The sequence below is a fragment of the Acomys minous genome (genome assembly GCF_964271855.1).
Source record: "Acomys minous genome assembly, chromosome: 15".
Lineage (NCBI taxonomy): Eukaryota > Metazoa > Chordata > Mammalia > Rodentia > Muridae > Acomys > Acomys minous.
The window spans coordinates 15,764,089-15,782,907 of NC_140497.1; the positions used below are offsets into that span (position 1 = coordinate 15,764,089).

Sequence of the window (18,819 nt, forward strand, 5' to 3'; positions counted from 1 at the left end):
TACTCCCCAAACATTACAGGCTGGTGCCATTGCTCTGGGTTACTCTCCAGAACTTGATGGTAAGACTTCTGTTGCTGGCCAGGGTCTAGCCCCGGGAGAGGACAAGGCCCAAAGCAGGGTGGATACAAGAACAGTAAGGGAGGAATGAGTCAGGCACTGGGGCCCAGAGGAGTTTCACATCCTGACTGACTGGCAGTCCCAGCACTTCTTTATTTATACAGATCCCAGTTGGCAGGGATAGATGTGTGTTGTTCCAAAACATAGATCATATCATTTTTTCTCCAGACATATGTTTTAACTTCTTCGTGGTCATAAGTTTAGGCATCGTTAATAAACCATGGCAGAATAGATTATCTTTTACAATCATTTTCCCTTTATCAACCCCACAACCCAACTTTTTATAACATTGAAGTTTCAAGGGCATATTCTGCCAAAGCACGACAGCCTGCAACTCTGTGGTTTCAAAAGCACTAAACAGAAAGAAAAATCTCCAAGCCAGCCTGGGCAGATTGGCATGTACCAAAGCAGTGTATTATCAACTTTGAATAGTGAGTTATTGCCATTAGGACTAAGAAAAGTCTTCAGACTAAGGATGCTGCAGTATTATTCAATTTCTGTCATAATACAATGCTTATATTTTATTTATTTGTAGAATTTATTTATATGTTTTATCTTGGTAATTTTTGTTCCTTGGTCACACAACACCACAGTGGCCCTATATGAGTTAACTTTTTCTAAGACAAGAGAGGCCTTCGGGGTTTTCTTTTGTTTGTTTGTTTGTTTGTTTGTTTGTTTGTTTTTCTTTTTTTTGAAGACAGGGTTTCTCTGTGTAGCCATGGCTGTCCTAGACTCGCTTTGTAGGCAAGGCTGGCCTTGAACTCACAGAGATCTGCCTGCCTTTGCCTCCCCAAGTACTGGCTTGCATCACTGCACACAGCTGAAAAGAGAGGTCTTACTGCTTCATTCTTTTATCATTTATCCACGCCATTCTTTGTCCATCAATAATAGGAAGAGGCTTTTAATTTAATCTGCTGCCAACTTCTCGAATCATGTTTACCATTTTAAGTTTACTTTGTTCTGAGTATCTGTTCCTGAGTAAGTGTAGGGACAGACGTGTTAAGAGTATCTTGGAGTCAAAGCCTCATAAGGTTGTCTCTGGCATCTTTACTTGAGTCACAACCTCCAGAGTGCAAAAAAGACATTCAAGTAGGGCAAGATAAGGTGTCTCCCTAAAAGTGGGAGGGGTATTGTGGTCAGGACAGTCCTGGGGAAACTTAGAAGCAGTGCTCCTGGAAGAGGGCATAAATGATTCATAAGAAATTTTCCATCAATCCAATATCCCCCCAATCATGTGACACATAGACATCAAGATCAAGAAGTGGGAGACCGCACTACAGTGAATGCATCACTTGTCTCAGTTTTGCTCGATCTTTGTCAAATAGCTGTGCTAGTTTTGTGACTTTCACTGTTCTCATTAGATATAGCTGTACCAGTTGCTGAAGACACTACATACACAAGTCATAAGACATGGAGAAATCAAACTGGTACTGACCTAGAATCTTCATCCCTATTGACTAGTGTTCATAGAGCTGGAAGGTTCTATTTACATTGTCAGGGAACAAACGCATTCAACAATCTTACCCAGCTATGATCCCTAAGATCGACAATAACAACTGGCCTGGAAAGATGTGCCCACTGGTGTAATAGTGGCATGGATGTTATTGGAGTAACCAACTACTTTCTTATTGGATTTAAAGTCTGATGCCTTTAACTGACCAAAATAATAGTGAATGGTTAATTCATAGACCTTCAAGGAGAACCAAATGCTATCATTCTGCTAATCGACATGGTAATAAACTCCCCCCCCTTAGCTCTTATTGTTATATCCATACATTAGTGCATCTCAACCATTATTAGAGAACCTTCTTTTTTGCAGTAAATGGTGATTAATACAGAGGCCCACAACTAATCACTCAGAAAACAAAAGACCAGGGAGGTGATCAGTTCTAAACAGGACATTAATAGTGCAACCCCTCTTCCCAAGGCTCAAGGGCAATTGAGGAAGAAGACACAGAAATATTTTAATAATGAGGTGCTGAGCTAAAAAACAATATTTATCCAGCATGATGACATGGTGCAAACATTAGCCTACAGAGGCTGTGGTTGCACACACAAGGCCTACATAAGACCAAATAGTTAAAATCTAGCATGGTTGATATAGGAGCTTGTGAAGTCTAACCCTTCGCTGAAGATGAGGGAGAACCAAGTTTTCTTTAGGAATGCAGTTCCTGAGAGGTTACTGTACTCATGCCTTAGTAAATGGTGCTATACCTAGTCTACATATAAGTAGAACCTTTGGGTTTTAAAAAAGAGCATATGACGTTGAGAGGGAAAGTGGTGGGTAAATAGGAAATGAATTAGAGGCAGGGTAAATTTTACAAAGCACATTATATGCATACATGAAATTCCCAAAAAATATAAAAAGGAGAAAAGGTAGCACCTTCAATGAATAGTGCTGGCCGACCTGGATATCTGTGTCAAGCACTATTAAGTCAGCTGCTTATCTCTCACCTTGCTCGAGTAGAGAAACAAATTCAAGATACAGACATTGGTGAGGACTGCCTCAACTCTAGGCACTCAGGGAATAAAGCCAACTGCCACACCACTTCCAGTAGATCCTGTGTGACACGTTTCACAGACTGAGGCATTAACTTCAAAGGAAGGAGGTTTCCTGGAATTGGTTGTATAACTCTTAGCCAGAGAAAAAATACTGAGCTGTAATTCTCATGGCGAATCATTAATTCTGTTCCTTTTTTTATTTTTTTTTACAAGATGTTCCTGATAGGCTAGGCTGAGATTTTCAATGAGAGACTTAGATAAGAGACCATCCCTTGAGATAGAGCCATTAGCCATGACCTTATTTCTGTGAGAACCAGCACTTTACTTTACAAATCATTTACAAAATAAAGTTATGATTGAAAGTTGTTGAGTTATTGTTGAGAACAACAATAAAATTTCATATGGCTACAAGTGTGTAATCAGAAGCGGCTTTGGTATATGGTTATAGGAACCTTAAAAAGACTTAAAATAGTTTAAAATCATACTTTGAAGATTCACAGTAATATAGGTTACATATTACTCACCATAAGAATTTTTAACCTGTCCTTGGAATTAATGTCATTTGCCTTGGATGATTTTGTACTTTCTTTGTCAAGTAGTAATGATGTTCCTTGTTCTACCTATGATTGCTTCACTACACACATCTTCTGTGTTTTACCCACAATGCATCACTAGACACATCTTTTAAGAGTTGTGATGCTTGTTTCATTCTGCATAAAAATCCTTGTTTGAGAGCTGTAACATACACTCAGAATTCAAACAGCCTCTGTTTTTGCTTTCTGTTTGTCATCACCTAACCTTTACCCCCCTACTTCAGGGCCCTCGTCCCAGGGACACCCACACCCGGCTGGGTAGTCCGTGGCAGCTGGCACCCAACATGGGGCCTGAAGCAGGACAGCTTCCTAAAAAATATTTTTTTCAGGTAAAGATAGGACTTCGCCAGAGCACTGCACTGCAGACTCCTCGACAGAGAGCTATCGAGTTAAAACAGCAAGAAGGTAAGAATCACGGACATTCACAGTCCAAGAACAGAGGTTTGCTCCTGGCAGTATTGAGTCAGATGCTAGAAAGTAGAGGTGTCAAAACCTCAAAGAAGAGTTTGACAGAATTTTATAACTTTGTACTAAGTGTCAGTCCCTAGTTCTCAGAGGAAGGAAGCCTGGCTTTAGAAAATTGGAAAAAGGTAGGACAAGGGATGAGGAGACTTTATGAATATGATGGCCCTAAACAGGTCCCAGTTGAGGCATTTTCATTGTGGGTACATATTAGAGACCTCCTCTCAGAAAAGGCAGAGATGGATTTTTTTTTTTACAGAAACAGCACCCTCAGAGGATGGGGTAGTTCCTCTGAGGGTGGAAACTGAGTCCTATAACGCTTCCTCATCTACTACTCATCTCCTCAAGACACAATCAGGGGCCGATTGGTTGGATGATGGGAACAACTAGAATATGATCTTAATAAAGGAATCATTTTCATGATAAAACTCCTTTTAGGACAGAAATGGATGATATCTGTGCCTCAGCTATGGCCCCTTCCACTTTTAAAACAAATTCAACTAAGTTTGAAAGGAAGATGCCAGCGAAGATGGAATTTTTAGGGGCTGTAAAAGAAGCCAGACAAAGAGGAGACTTGTAACTTTGTTTTCCAGTAACCATTTCAAAGGAGAGGCACCCAAATGGGAACCCCTTCCTTTGAAAACTCTTAAAGAACCTCAGTATTCTGTTAAGAGCATGGAGACTTTATAGATTGTAGAAACGCTGGCTAACATGTGGCTAACTCCTTATGATGGACATCAGACTGCAAAGTCTACTCTTAACCCAGGACAATTTATAATATGGAGGACTGAATATGGAGGGAGAGCAAGGGAAGTGATTCAAAATTTATCCTTCAAAAAAAAAAAAGGATAGATAAACCCACTATGTCAATGCTCTTAGGTAGAAAAGATTATGCTTACCCCCCCCCCAGGAACAGGTTGGCTTTAAAAGGGAGGGTACTAAAAGAACTTTCCAAGATCGCTGTAGCTGTTGGAGGAGGCTCCCTCCTATAGATAGTAAGACAACTGTGCTAACAAAAAATAAACAAAAACAGGATGAACCTTCTGAAGACTTTATTACTAGATTGGAAAAAGCATTAGGCAAGATTCTCCCTCCCTCTGAGGGCTCGAACATGTTATTAAAACAGCTTGCATGAGAAAATGCCAATATTCTCTGCCAGGAACTAATTAGACCAATCAAAAAAAACAGGGACTGTACAAGATTACATCAAAACATGTATGGATGTCTTACCAACAGTGGTCCAGGGAATGGCCTATGCTACAGGGATACAACGACAATATTTTCACACCTATGTTCAGAACTTAAAAGGAGAAAGAAGCCAAAAAGTGTCATGCTTTTCTTATGGTCAACAAGGACATATGAGCTGTGACTGTTAAAAAAAAAAAAAAAAAAAAAAACCTTCAAAAAATGAAAATAAGAAAAGCCAGCCTCCAGGACTGTGTCTTCAGGGTAGGAAGGGAAAGCATTGAAGGAATGAATGTAAATCAAAATTTCATAAGGGTGGAACCCCTCTGAAAGATGAAAAGACAAAAAAATAGAATGAGGGGCAAATCCTCCACCCCAAAATTTTTTAAAAAAGGACAAAAACAGGAGATAGGTAAAAGTACACTGAATCCTCTGGTTCCTGAGTTTAACATCTTAAACTTGCCAAAAACAACCTCAGGAAGTACAGAGTTAGATCTTACAATAGATGAAGATTATTTACTTTCTCTTTATGAAGGAGTGCAATTAGTAATTACAAGATTCAAAGGGCCACTACCATCTGGCACCTTTGGTGTTATAATAGGGAGAAGTTCGAATTATTTTTTTTTAAAAAAAACAAACTTTAAAATACTTCCTGGAATAATTGATTCAGATTTCCAGAGAAAAATAAAAATTATGATTAAACCATTAAAAAAAAGACACAGTTACATAGGAATCAATGGGTAGCTCGGGTATTACTGCTCCCTTATATACAGCTTCCCAATCCAATATTAAAACAGACTAGAGGGGAGAAGAGGTTTGGCTCCATAGAAGTGGCAGCCTGAACTCAAGAGATTACTAGACAAAAACCCTTAAAAACTATAAAAGTTTAAAAAAAAATTCAAGGATTACTGGATGCAGGCACAGACAAGTCTTATATAGCAGGAAAGGACTGGCCTGGGACATGGCCTATAATACATACCACCTCTACTGTGGTGGGATTGGGGCTAGCTTCCAACGTAGCTCAAAGTTCAAGATTTTTAAATTGGGTATGTGAAGACAAAGTGGGTACTTTTCAACCTTACATTACTTCCTCTTTACCATTCTCCTTATGAGAAAGAGATATCTTGGGGGAAAGTGAAAGTAATATTAACAACTGATAAAAAAAATGAAATGATCAACATTTTTATAGGGATTACTGATAAATTATATACAGATAAAATTTCAAGGATCAATGATGAGCCTGTTTGGGTGAATCAGTGGCCCCTAACTCAGGAAAAGATACGGGCTCTAAAACAACTAGTGAAAAACCAATTACAATTAAGACATATTAAATTTGGAAGCAGCTAGTGACACCTAGAGCCAAGAGCAGAGAGAGTGTGGGTGGGTGCTCCCTGTTCTCAGTGCTCTTTCTCCACTTTTAGTGGACAGGAAATGGTCCCCTCCCTCCCCGTGTAGTGAGGGAGTCCTCCAACCTCAGTTAACACAATCAAAATAATCCTCCCCAGGTGTGAGCAAGGACCAAGCTGATCCTTTCTTTGTGCCTCCCTCTAGGTGATTCTAGACTGTGTCAAATTAGCAGCAGAAATAATCGTCATGATGCCTAAGTTAGACAAAAGTACCACCGAAAAGTAAAGTATATGAGCCAATATCCCTAATAAAAAATTGATGCAAATTTTTCAATAAAGCCAAAAAGTGATTGCTTACACCTGCAATCCCTGCAAGTGAGAGTCGTGGTGGCCCCACTGCTTCATCATCCCACGGGCTGGAATTGGAAGGTATGCGCCACCATAGACGACAGAGAGAGAGTTAGAATTGCAGCCCTCAGGTCTTCAGTAGATAGAGGATAACTGGCTGGTTGTTTTCATATTGCATCCTGTGAGGCTAGAGATAGGCGTGTTTGGGGAAGGACATATTTTTTTTATCTAATTACTTTAGTTTACTAGCTTTAAATTCTTCTAATGCCCAGAAAATAAAAATAATGCCATTTTACATTAATAATTCATATCAGTTCTCTTTTTAAGTTATAGTCTCATTTGTATACATTTTATGTGCTTTTCAAAGAATCATCTTTTGTCTTTGTTTACTCCTTCAGTTATTTTTCTTGTACAGATTTGTTTCTACTCTTCTTTCCATCCAGTGTCTTTGAGTACAATTAACCCATCTTTTTCTTTGTTGTTAGGGTTTTCAATAAATACACATATTTTATGTAGTAATTACTTCCAAATTAAACATTCTTCCTAGAAGGAAGGTTCTTTTTTTTTATGACTCAGGAAGTTGTAAAGATTAAGACTTAAGATTCAGGAAGTAAAACAACTTACAAGTCTCAAAGTCCCTAAAACTTACCTGATACAAGACTCCTCCCTCCCCAAGGTTCTAGGAACAGTAAGGACTGCTGAGGAGCTGCCCGCACATCATGTGTGAAGAAAGAGCCAGGGTTCCAGGTTTCACTAGTCATCACCCATGTTGGAGTCAGCTTTTAGTGATACAACTAGCTAGCTGCCTTTAAGTCCTGTGACTAAACGTTTCGTTCATATTCCTGTAAGTCACTGCAGTAAGTTCACCATTTTATCAAACCAGGCTTGAATAGTATCATTACCTTGGTCTGTCATTGGTTCCTTATGTGGGGCAAGCCCACATGTATTCATCCTCCCCCGCCCCCAAAAAAGTTATCACACAACATATATCTCCTTGTAATTCAAATAAAAATCTGCCAGGTTTTTGTAAATTGTCAAATAAACTTTTAACAATAGGATGACAATGGCAACTGCTAGTACATAACAGTGTATCTCTTAATTTTCTCTCAGCTTAGTAACTCATCTCAAGATTTTGCTGAATATACCAGCATACTCTAGAGCCTCATGCTACAGTGATGGGGAACTGAAAATAACCACAGGTTCTTCATTAAGTACTCTTTCTTCCTATATTCTACCTGCTGTTTTGTAAGGGAAACTCTTATAACTAATCTAGTTGCCTAATTCTTACGATTGGTTTGTTTTTCCTTCTCTGACATCTAACTCTATTTTCCTAGATGGAGTAAAGAACAAAACTGACAGCAACCCCAAGGATGCTCCTACACTCGTTTATTTGAGATAATCTCATGACTATGCATGTATAAGGCATCCTTGCCAGACATCTTTTTATATGACGGTAACATGTTTTCAGGATATAGATTCTTCTTTCCTCAACCCACAGTTGATAGTCTCACGTGTGCTAGCATGGAAGCCCAACCATCATTATCCTGGACAGATCAGTGGGAAAGGCCAGGACTGCAGGCAACCATGTTTCATTGCATACTATTATGAAACAATCTATGATGGCAGCCACAGAGATCCCCAGAAAGAAATGCGTGTGGGCAGTATACTAGCCATTTTCAGCCGTCCTAAAACCCAGTCACCACAAGTGGCTAATTGCATCATCCCACGCTTACCTTCTTTCAGTGGGGGTCAACTTGGTGTTAGTCCCACTCTCTTCCAATGTAGATCTATAAAAGTGATAAACTTCATTTTAAACTGGAGAAAACAAAATCTCAAACATGAAATACGAAGACTATTGTCCAAGAAAACAGCATGATTCACATACATGAAATGTAATTTTCCAGTGTAAACAGGTGCCATTTATGCATTGGAACAGTCCGTTTACTGATATTTTCACTTATACTATTGACCTATATCTATAGAGGGAGACCTATCTATGACATTCCCTGAGTCATTAAGTTTAATTAAGGCAAACTCATTAGCAGTGTGCAAAAAAATCAAGCTAATCAAAACATACTGCCCCATAAATACATAAAGTTTTAATGTTTCTGTGAATCTGCCAAAATAAGTTTGGATTTTAAATAACCTCTAATAATCATATAATACATATTTAACAAGTTTGAGAATTTTTTATGTGTCTATCTAAGCAATATCTGTGATTTAAAATTTTATGTTAAATCACTTTTAATGTAGAGGCTAGCAATGCTTATGTGGGTAAATGTGTGTTTCAACCAACTCACAAATGATAATTCACAACAAATGACAACAAACGGCAAGCATTTCTTGAATGTTTGTAAAAGAAAGAAAATATATGTTTGTGTGCCTGTTCGTGTATGTGTACTTGTGTGTGGTGATGTCTTTTTAAATCACTCTACAGCTGTTGGGGTGTCGGGGAACACAGAGCCCCTCTCTGACTCTGGATCTCATTAATTCAGATGGACTGCCTGGGGAGCACTCCTGGGATCCTCCTCCTGCCTCTGCCTCCCAGGTATTAGTTTTACAAGGACAAGCCACCACACTCAGAGTTTCGAGTGGGGGCGGAGCACACAAACACAGGTTTGCATGGTTGCATGGCAAACATTTTCCTCATTGAATCATCTGCCCAGCTCAATGGTGAACATTTCTATTTCTAGGTACTAGTTAGTAAAAAATTTTACTCTGTTTATTGGATACATTTATAGTTCTGGGGGGGAAACCTGGTATTTTTTTTTCTTTATCATGGACAATACTTCTGTTGGGTCTTCCTATCAATTCTAAAAAGGTAAAACCAGAGGAAAATACTATGGCTAAATACTATGAGGTACATACAGGGGTGCAACATAAAGTGAACTATCTCTGTAACTGGTTCCAGATAGTAGGGCTATTTTACGTACTAAATATATGTTCCTAAACACTTTGAGTACATTGGAAATCCTTCTTCATTTCATGCTTATAGAGCTACCGGAAATCACTACAAGTATACAGAGGTCACATCATTTGATCAAGATATCATAGTTTTGCTTGCAAAACTTGAGACTTAAAATGAAGTCTTCTGAAGTTAAGCGTCATTCGTGCTGTCTCCTGTCTCTCAGTCCGACACTATTAACAGTTCACTCAGTTACTGTGTGAAATAGGTAACATAGAAGTTTTAGACAATAAATTTAGGGTTTTAAATTTTTTTATATTACAATTTTTCATGATGTCAGCCCACGTATGTGATAACATGGCTAATTGACAGGGCCAGTAAACTAAGAGGCTAAATTTCCTTCCAAGGCGCTTACAGCAGCATTGTCTTCTTCAGGGATGCTGGTGATAACCTGAGTGATTTTGGGGATGGAAATGCACATAGAAATCGATCCAGTTTGCAGTGTATATCTGTGCCTCTCTTTGTATGGCCTTACCTATAATCTTATTTTTAATGAAAAAAATTTTTTGTCTTAACCCATTGATATAACAATAATAAATATATGTGCATATCTAACATATACCTGTTGCTTTCACTTCCTTCTCTGTCACATAGCTGTCTCAGCTTCTTTTGATTTATAAATATAGCTGTAATAATGAAAACTACGGGTAGAGATATATAGAAAATGAGCTGAAGCTGGTGTTTTGGAAGAATACCAGAACTTGGATGTACATAGCTTTTACCTAGAATGGAAAACACCAGTTTTAAATTATGTCTGATATTTTACTAAACAAATGGAAAGGCAGAAAAGACATCATCACCAGGATTATGCCCTGACATCAACCATCTCATCACATATACTATGGTATGAAGCATAAATTGAGGTGTTAGCTCTTTTTTAAATCAATGTTTCCCTTTTGAGATTATAGTTACCCCATTTCCTTTTCTCTTTCCTCCCTTCAACCTCTCTCATGTCATCCTTGTTTTCTTTCAAATCATTTCCTCTTTTTTATTAATTACGTGTGTGTGTGTGTGTATGTGTGTGTGTGTGTGTGTGCACATGCATGCACACGCACATACATCCTATTATTTCAGTGCATGATAATTTCTTATAAGGGCCTGATTAAGTTATTTAGGGTATACTTAAAAACAGGACTTAGGTACTAACTTGAAATGTATTTCTGATCAAGGCTTACCATATTTTTCAGAACATAAGATGCATCTAGTTTTTAGACCAGAAAAACAGCAATTGGACCATAAAACACACCCAATTCTCCTTCCTCCCCCCCCCCCACACACACTGTTGATGGGGGAAAAGTGCCTCTTATGGCCCAAAAAGTACATCTAAATAATACACCATCATTTAAAATGGCAGGCTCGTGCAACTGGCCCTCTGGTGTCGAAGGCCACTTTCGACAGGTCAGGGGAGACCAGGAAGGTGTGCGTAGAGTCAGCAATTAATCACTCAGCCGACTTCTCTGTGAGTGTCTGGGGCCAATGAAGAAGAGACCAGGGGGAAGACTCACACATTTGTACACACATATTTCGTAGATGAAGCAAAGCAGGCTCCAGCAACTGCTTATTTTTGTCCTAGGCTTACATATCCTCTAAAGCAAAGCTCTGTACATCAGAAGAAAAATTACCTCATAGCCATAAAAGCAATTATCACAAAGACAAAGCAATAGCTATTTTTATGTCATAGGGCGATGAGGTTTTAACCAAGAAACAGCAGGTCTATTCTATGTCTTATTTTGAAGTCTTGTATAGTTATTTGTGGCTTTTCTTATCATGGTGCCCACTGAGACCCCTGATCTCACCTCTAGGTCTAACCTTGAATGAATGTTTTTTGTCTCAATCATAAATCTGTCCCAAGCCTGTTTTTCTTCCAATTTATATGCTTGTGACACAAGAAGGCTCACAAAACTTTCTATGCAGCTTTTGCTACTCTGCAAGAGGGCTTTACATTACTTGAATTGAATCAGGAGTTGTATAAATTCTATAAAATCATTATCAGGAATCACAGAATCATCAATTCGTCTGAACAGCATTATTTCATGAAAGTACGTCTTCATATTGATCTGCAGGAAATTTGCCCAACAGAGTGGGCTAATACCCCAGACTACTACAGGCTGTGAGGGTCGCCCCACAGCCTAGTCACACCATGCCAGATATATGAGGATTACAGAGATGACAAGCATGGGAAGGCACAGCAGCAGAAGGAGGCAATCCAGAGACAACGCCCCCTGGTGGCCACGCCTCTCCAAAGTACACCCATTGCAGCAATGCAAGATGGTGGACCATCTCCAGGAAGCTCCCCTGCTCCTTGCACTTCTCTTTAAATGTCTCTTGCCACTCTGGGTTTTTAATAGTCATGTGCCTGGTTAAAAGCCACGCCCTGTTATCCCTATCTGCTCCTTCTTAGAAGCTGTGCCCTGCTTTTCTCCTTTCTAGATCTCCCTGCCCACGTGATCCCTTTCATTTTTTTCTGGTACCTGTGGTTTTTCCAGGTTATATACACACCCCCAAAGATTAGAGCTAAAGACTGCAAATACAACAGGACACGCAGTGTTTGTCCTTCTGAGCCTTGGTCATCTCACTTCACGTGATGTGCTCTGGTCCCATCCATTTACCTGAAAACTTCGTGATTTCATTTTCCTTTTGAACAGTAGTCTATCGTGTGCATGCACTGCATTGTCATTATACATTCAACAGCCGAAAGACATTTAGGCTGTTTCCATTTCCTATATACTGTGAGCATAGCAGCAACGGGCAAAGTTGAGCATTGGTGGAGGAAAATGTTGAATCCTTCAGGCCTACACTAAGGAATAGTATAGCTGCTTAATGTGGTAGGTCCCCAGAATTTGAGGGTAAGTCACTATTGCTAAAGACACCAGACTCTTCAGATATAGCATAGAGCTCGGAAGAATAGCATTGGATTTTATCCAGAAGTCTCTTCTGTGAGGACTAGCTGTTATGGTACCAAAGGAACTTTGCAAACTCCCAAGAGAAAGAAAAAGCAAGCAGTGGTTCTACCCTATGAACCACAACAATGACCAAAATAACAAAATATCTCTAAAGGTACAACAGTGGCATTAATGTCTGGGAAGTAATCAGCCCCTGTCTAACTAAACACAAGGCCTGTTTCATAGAAGAAAAAATCACCTATGGGACTGTAAGCCTACCCAACTACCCACGGCTGGTGAGGCTCTGAAACCTAGAGTTCAAGCTACAATTACCACTTTCCAAAACCAGTTTAATCTCTAGCTGTGTCCTTACTACTTCATCATTCCCAAAGATAAATAAAGCTCTCACTGCACACTCATCAAAGAAGCTTCTTTTTGGAGGTTGGAGACTATTACAGAAAGCCACAATTTGTCAAGATGCAGAAAATAGACAACTGTATGGTACCCAATCTATAACACAATGCATACTATTAACTCGTTCTATTATTTAGATTAAATTATTACATTTATTTGATTCAAAAGCAATTAGTATAAAATAATATAAAGTTCAAATACATCTACTTTCACATATATTGTGAAATAAAGATCTGTGTGTGTGTGTGTGTGTGTGTGTGTGTGTGTGTGTGTGTGTGTAGCTACTGTTATATATCGTATCTCAAATTATTACATTTTTATTTTAGCCTGGCATGTCATTTGACATAGTTGTACATCCTCTTTTAAAAGCTGGTAATCTTATAATATCCATAGAGAAGTTCATCCAAGACACCCATGAGTCCATGGGAGGTCCCCAAAAGGAGGAGGTAAAAGACTTCCATAAGTGCCCAGTTATTTTAAGTGAGCTGAACGCTACTTCCAGCTAAGGAACCCTTAGTTTTCCCAGCCTCGTCCATGCTTGTTTCATCTTAAGATACTATTTGGGCATAGTAGAAGGCAGACATCAAATAGGAAATCTCCACAGAGTACCTTTACAGCAGGAGAAAAGACACCCAATTTTTAAGTCAATTGGAAGAAAAGGCAGCTTGGAAGATTGCAAAACAAAGCAAAACAAAAAAAAAATAGCAGAACAACTGATGCTGTCCTGAAGCAGGACTTCCGGAGACAATGCAATGCCAGCAGCTGAGGTCAGCTATTCAAAGCATATGAAATGAATTCCTACATTAAAATTGCTGACACTGGGCATGCTTTTACCTTAGTATGCAATCTCAGTACTGATAAGGAAAAAAGAAAGAATCTAAGAAACTGTATGGCCCATTTTCTTTTAATCTTATGAAAAGCCCTATTTGCTACATTAGTTCCTATGTAAAAAAAAAAAAAAAAAAAAAAAAGACTCGGACCTTTAATTTCTCCTCTTACTGTTACATTTATTCAATAAGGTCTTAGGAATGCTAACCTGAAACATAATATTGGTGTCCATCATCTATGCTTCCAAACTGGTCTTTCATTTTTTCACAGAAAGGAGGGTTATATCCTTTTTCACAGTGGCAATGTTCAAAATTGTTGCAAATCTAGAAAAATTAAAAAGAATAATTCAGTACCACATAGCACTGCATTCTAGGAAATTCAGCTTAAATAGATAAATTCACCAAATTTCCTCTTATAACCATCCCTACTTTAGAGAGTATAGTTAAGCTTCTGTGGCCACATTGGCTTTTTTTTTCTAATTTTTCAACTTCCCCACAACCACACCCAAGTATCACAACTACCAGTAGCATCCAACTAATTATCACTTAATACTTGCTGGCTTCACAGGGCATCCCAGACTTGAGCAAAGCTAGCAATGGCTTTCTCACATCATTTTTTACTATCTCTTGCCTTGCTTCTATAAGCAGAGGTTGCCCACCTCTATGGTCACATGGGAATACACTCCGTGTACATTCTCCACTCCACATATTCACCAAACATTTTACAAGTTCAAAACTATCTTTTGTGGCTAGTGTGGCCAGAGTTACAAATTATAATGAATATAATAAATATGCTATACTCATATTTATAACATGTGGTATTATATATTTTAAGTAGATATATTAGATAACATATGATATAATAAAATATAATTCTAAGTATATAATATGATACATTATACCATACGCAATAAAAGTGGCAAAAATTCAAGTCAGTTGTAATGTCTTGCTTATTGAATTGATAAAGCCATATTGCTGAAATAAATACTTACCCCATGTTGATTGCAATCTCTAGTAGCATTGCATCTCTCAGAGCCTGTTAAATACTTAATTTCTCTGCACTTTGTTTGCAAACAGTACTAAAGCAAAGCAATATAAAGATAAAAATAAAGGCAGTCAGACCATGAGACTGAAAGCATAACCAAACACAAGACACTTTTAGAAGAACCAGAATTCATATTACCTACAGTTGGAATTCAAGTCTATGAGAATACAGCCAAAGAAAATGGTAATTGTTATTATACACTGCAGTGAGCTTTGTGCCTTGGAGACTAAATCGTGCAAAGGCATTCGAGTCTTATTTTCAAATCATCTATCATAAGAAATCCTCTTGGAAGAGATAAAGGGCTGGTAGGAGGTGATAACCACTTCGACCACAAGTGTAAAGGAGGCTGTCTGTGTCCTGAAATGAGTGAGATTGCTACAGATATGTCATCTTTGTAATTATCTATTATCAAAGGTAACTAGCACATAAAATTGGTATCAGAAGTGGAGTCACTGCTGGTATAAAGTTTATATATATATATATATATATATATAGGCCTTTAAAAGTGACTTGCAAAAGGGCCATGGAAGATCTGGGAACTGAGGGCTGGGATCTAGAAAATCCCTAGGATGTTATAGTGAAAGCTGAAAAGGTCATTCTGGTTGGAATTTTGAAGCTCAGCATGCTGAGAGGAATGTGGGCAGCGGGGACCTGGCTCCTTGGGTTTTAAAAGACGGCAGGGACTATTGCTAGGAACTTGGCTACAGGCTCCTATGATAGTCTTACAGAGATTCTGGAAGCATTCTGTCCACTTTTGACAACTCAAATGAAGTTAAATTCTATAGTAACAAACTAATTTGTTTGGTAGGTGACATAGAAAGACAAGACCATTCAGGCTGTGCTATGGTTACTGTTAACTGCACCCTGGTTAAAGTTAGAGAGAGGAGCAAGCATAATTGGAAAATGTCCTGTTTTTTAGGGAAGGTGTGGGTTTGATGTTGCAGACAAACCCAGTACTGGGAAGCAAGTTCAATCCTTAAAGATTAGCATCATAAAGCTGACATCTGTTCAAAACTGGCATAACAGAAAAGGTTTCCTGAGGGAGAGACCCACCCTTCAAAATTCTGATCTTGTGAAAATTCAACTTTATTTGAAAACAAGAAAACCTAAGCATAGAATGTAAGCGAGAGGGTTTTCTTCTCAAAAACACCTCAGGCCAGTATTTCCCTAAGCCAGTGTATCTGTGGTCCAAGAAGGTCAGCCTACATCTCAAGCTGCCAGCAAAACTTAACAGCATCATCCACATAGCACGATTTTTATGGCTGTTCTGAGTGCAAGACTGAGGGGCATCAGAGACCTGTTCTATAGCCACAGAGAGCAGGAAATGCTAGGCAATGTGAGGTGTGAGCCGATTTACTATGGGAACCATGGAGAGGTCACTGCAAGAAGCTTTAATGGTCAAGGTTAAGTTGCAATTAGACCCTAATATAGAGGAGACATCCAGATGGCACATATGGATGCAGGCACAGACTGGAACTGGCCCGAGAGAGTGGCTGCGTGTGCTACAGATACAGAGCTGGAGAAGCGGGGGTACCCAAACCCTTCAGATGCCATTTGTTTCCATCATGGATGCCAGCTGCTCAGTGGGCAGCTGCAAGATTTGGTACTTGCTGAGCTTTTTGTCTTTGTTTGGTTCAGAATTTCCCTACTATACTCCCAATCCCCATAACTCATTTCTGAAATGGGATATTTATGCCACTGTAAACTGGAAGTGTATGGGTTTGTTTTGTTTTGTTTTTTAATGTTATTTGGGTGATGGGTAAGAGACTACCTGTCTCAGAGGAGACTCAGCACTTTCACTTTTAAACAAAATTGGAATTTTAACGAGTAGAGAGACTTTTGAAGTTGGACTGAGTGCATTTTGCACCAGAGTCACCGATGAGGCAAGTCTCTGGTTGTATTCCTGAAGGGGTTTCTGCATTTGTGTTGAAGGAAGAAGGTAAGCCCTACTCTGACAGTAGGCTGAATAGAAGGAGAAGAAAGGGAGTTAAGTATGCACACCTCTTTGCTTCCTGACTACAGGTGCCATGTGACCCACTGCCACCTTGCCTCTTTCTTGACATGATGGACTTTGGAGCCGAAAATGAACTCTTCTTTAATTTGTTCCAGTCAGATAGTTTATCACAGCATTTAAAAAAAAAAAAGGTAACTAACACAAGGCTTACCAGCAGGAATGCAATGATAATTCGCCAGATACTAAGCTTTAAACGTGAAATGCCACTCTGGCATAATAAAGTGTCGGAGTTAGGGTTTCCGTTGCTATGAAGAGACACCATGGCCACAGCAACTCTTATAAAGGAGAACATTTCATTGGGGATGGCTTAAAGTTTTAGAGGTTTACTCCATTTTAATATCTTTTATTTAATCACTTTACATCCTGATCCCAGCCCCCTCTCTCCTCTCCCTCCAGTCATACCCTCATGCCCCATTCCCCCATTCCCCCTTCTCCTCCTCCTCAGAAAAGAGGAGGCCCCCAAGGGTTACTAATCTACCCTGGCATTTTGACACAACAGGCCTAAATGTATCCTCTCTCGCTGAGAGAGATCTGTATACTGTATTAGCCCATTTATTGCTTGATAAGGTGGAGTTTTGCTATTTAACTTTTGGAGTTCCTTATAGGTTTTAACACTTGCAGGTATATTCTTCAAGAATTCCAGGTAATTGCAGCCTTGAGATGCTTGTATCGTTGTATGTAGCTTCACTCTTTACAACAGTTCAGGAAGGACTATCTTAGTTACTCTTCTCTTGCTCTGATAGACTAGCATGACCAAGACAACTTATAGAAGGAGGAGGGAAGGGTTTTTAATGGGTGGGGTTGTTGTTTTGTTTTTAGGGTTTTCTTTCTTTTTTTTTTTTTTTTTTTTTTTTTTTTTTTTTTTGGATTCACAGCTATAGGGAAATCAGAGTCCATCGCATGGTAAGGAAGCATGGCAGTAGTCAGGCATGGTGCTCAGTCTACAGTTTACACCATAAGCAGGGAACAAGAAAGGAAATCTGACAGTGGCACCTGAGTTGCTGTCGTGGCTCTTCAACATTGGGGGTGAACTCGGTACCACTAAATTACACAACTCTGGTTGGTTAAAATGACAACCTTTGTTAAAAAGCATTTTACCGCAATGAAGAAATTATAGAAAATAGAGTGCTTGATATAGTGTCAAGATGAATATGACCACAAAAAGAATTTTTTAAATCGGTTTAAAGTATCTCAAATTACCATTTCAGGGCCACAGATAGTGCCATCTTCTACGAAGGTTTCATCTCTTTCCTCCATGAACTTGTATGTTGTAAGTGTCTGCTGAGGTATCCTCCCACCTTTATACATAGCTACACATACATCATCTCGTATGTGTGCATAAACAGCAGATATATTGGTCTTCATCAGTAACCTCTTGTATGGCCACGTACAGACTAACTTCCCACACAGAACATCTCTGGAAGCATAATGGGAAACACATCTTAGCATTTATCTAACCAAGCAGCTGATAAGACAAGTTAGCAACTGAGGTTCCACATTAACAAAAAATCAGCAACTGTAGTCCCGCCTTCTCAACCTTTTTATTTCTGTCTATACAATATGAAAAGAAAATCTATTCTTCTTTAACTCAGTATACATCTAAATTTAAAATAATATTGTCTCACTGGGGTGAAGAGGGTAACAGAAGGACCAGGTGTGGGGAGAGCTGGGGTGAGAGGACAGGGATCGAGAGCAGAAATGGGTAAAGGGGGCATCTCTGGGACAGGGCACGTTCCCAGAAGTCTATGAGGATGACCCTAGCTGAGACTCCTGCCAGCAGGGGTTACAGAGCTTGAGGTGGCGACATCCTGTAGCCAGGTGGGACTACAGGTGTTGCCCAGTGGAGGGACGGCAACACCAACCCACCCATAAAACCTTGGATCTAAAATTTGTCTCAATTACAACAAGTAGAGGGTTAAAAGATAGAAGATATTGAGGGAACGGCAAACCAATGAGTGGCCCAACTTAAAACCCACACCATGGGAGAGAGGCAACCCCTGACACTATTAATGATATTCTGCTATGCTTGCAGTCAGAAAGCTAACATAAGTTAGCATTTGAGAAGGGCTGGAGAGGGGCAGGTTAAGAGCACTGGCTGTTCTTCCAGAGGTCCTGAGTT

At 39.2% G+C, this 18,819-nt stretch overlaps 1 protein-coding gene across 3 annotated transcripts in view; it reads right to left on the minus strand.

Moving 5' to 3' along the window:
* The window catches only part of LOC311585261 (disintegrin and metalloproteinase domain-containing protein 5-like), a 61,892-nt gene that overhangs the window by 9,188 nt on the left and 33,885 nt on the right, over nucleotides 1-18,819 (minus strand). For all 3 annotated transcript variants that reach the window (XM_084760298.1, XM_084760300.1, XM_084760299.1), the window contains exons 16-20: nucleotides 17,901-18,117; nucleotides 14,634-14,720; nucleotides 13,851-13,965; nucleotides 10,081-10,240; nucleotides 8,287-8,340 (exon numbers count right to left, since the gene is read on the minus strand). In XM_084760298.1, the coding sequence (XP_084616424.1) occupies nucleotides 8,287-8,340; nucleotides 10,081-10,240; nucleotides 13,851-13,965; nucleotides 14,634-14,720; nucleotides 17,901-18,117 (633 nt within the window). The remainder of the gene's footprint in view (nucleotides 1-8,286; nucleotides 8,341-10,080; nucleotides 10,241-13,850; nucleotides 13,966-14,633; nucleotides 14,721-17,900; nucleotides 18,118-18,819) is intronic.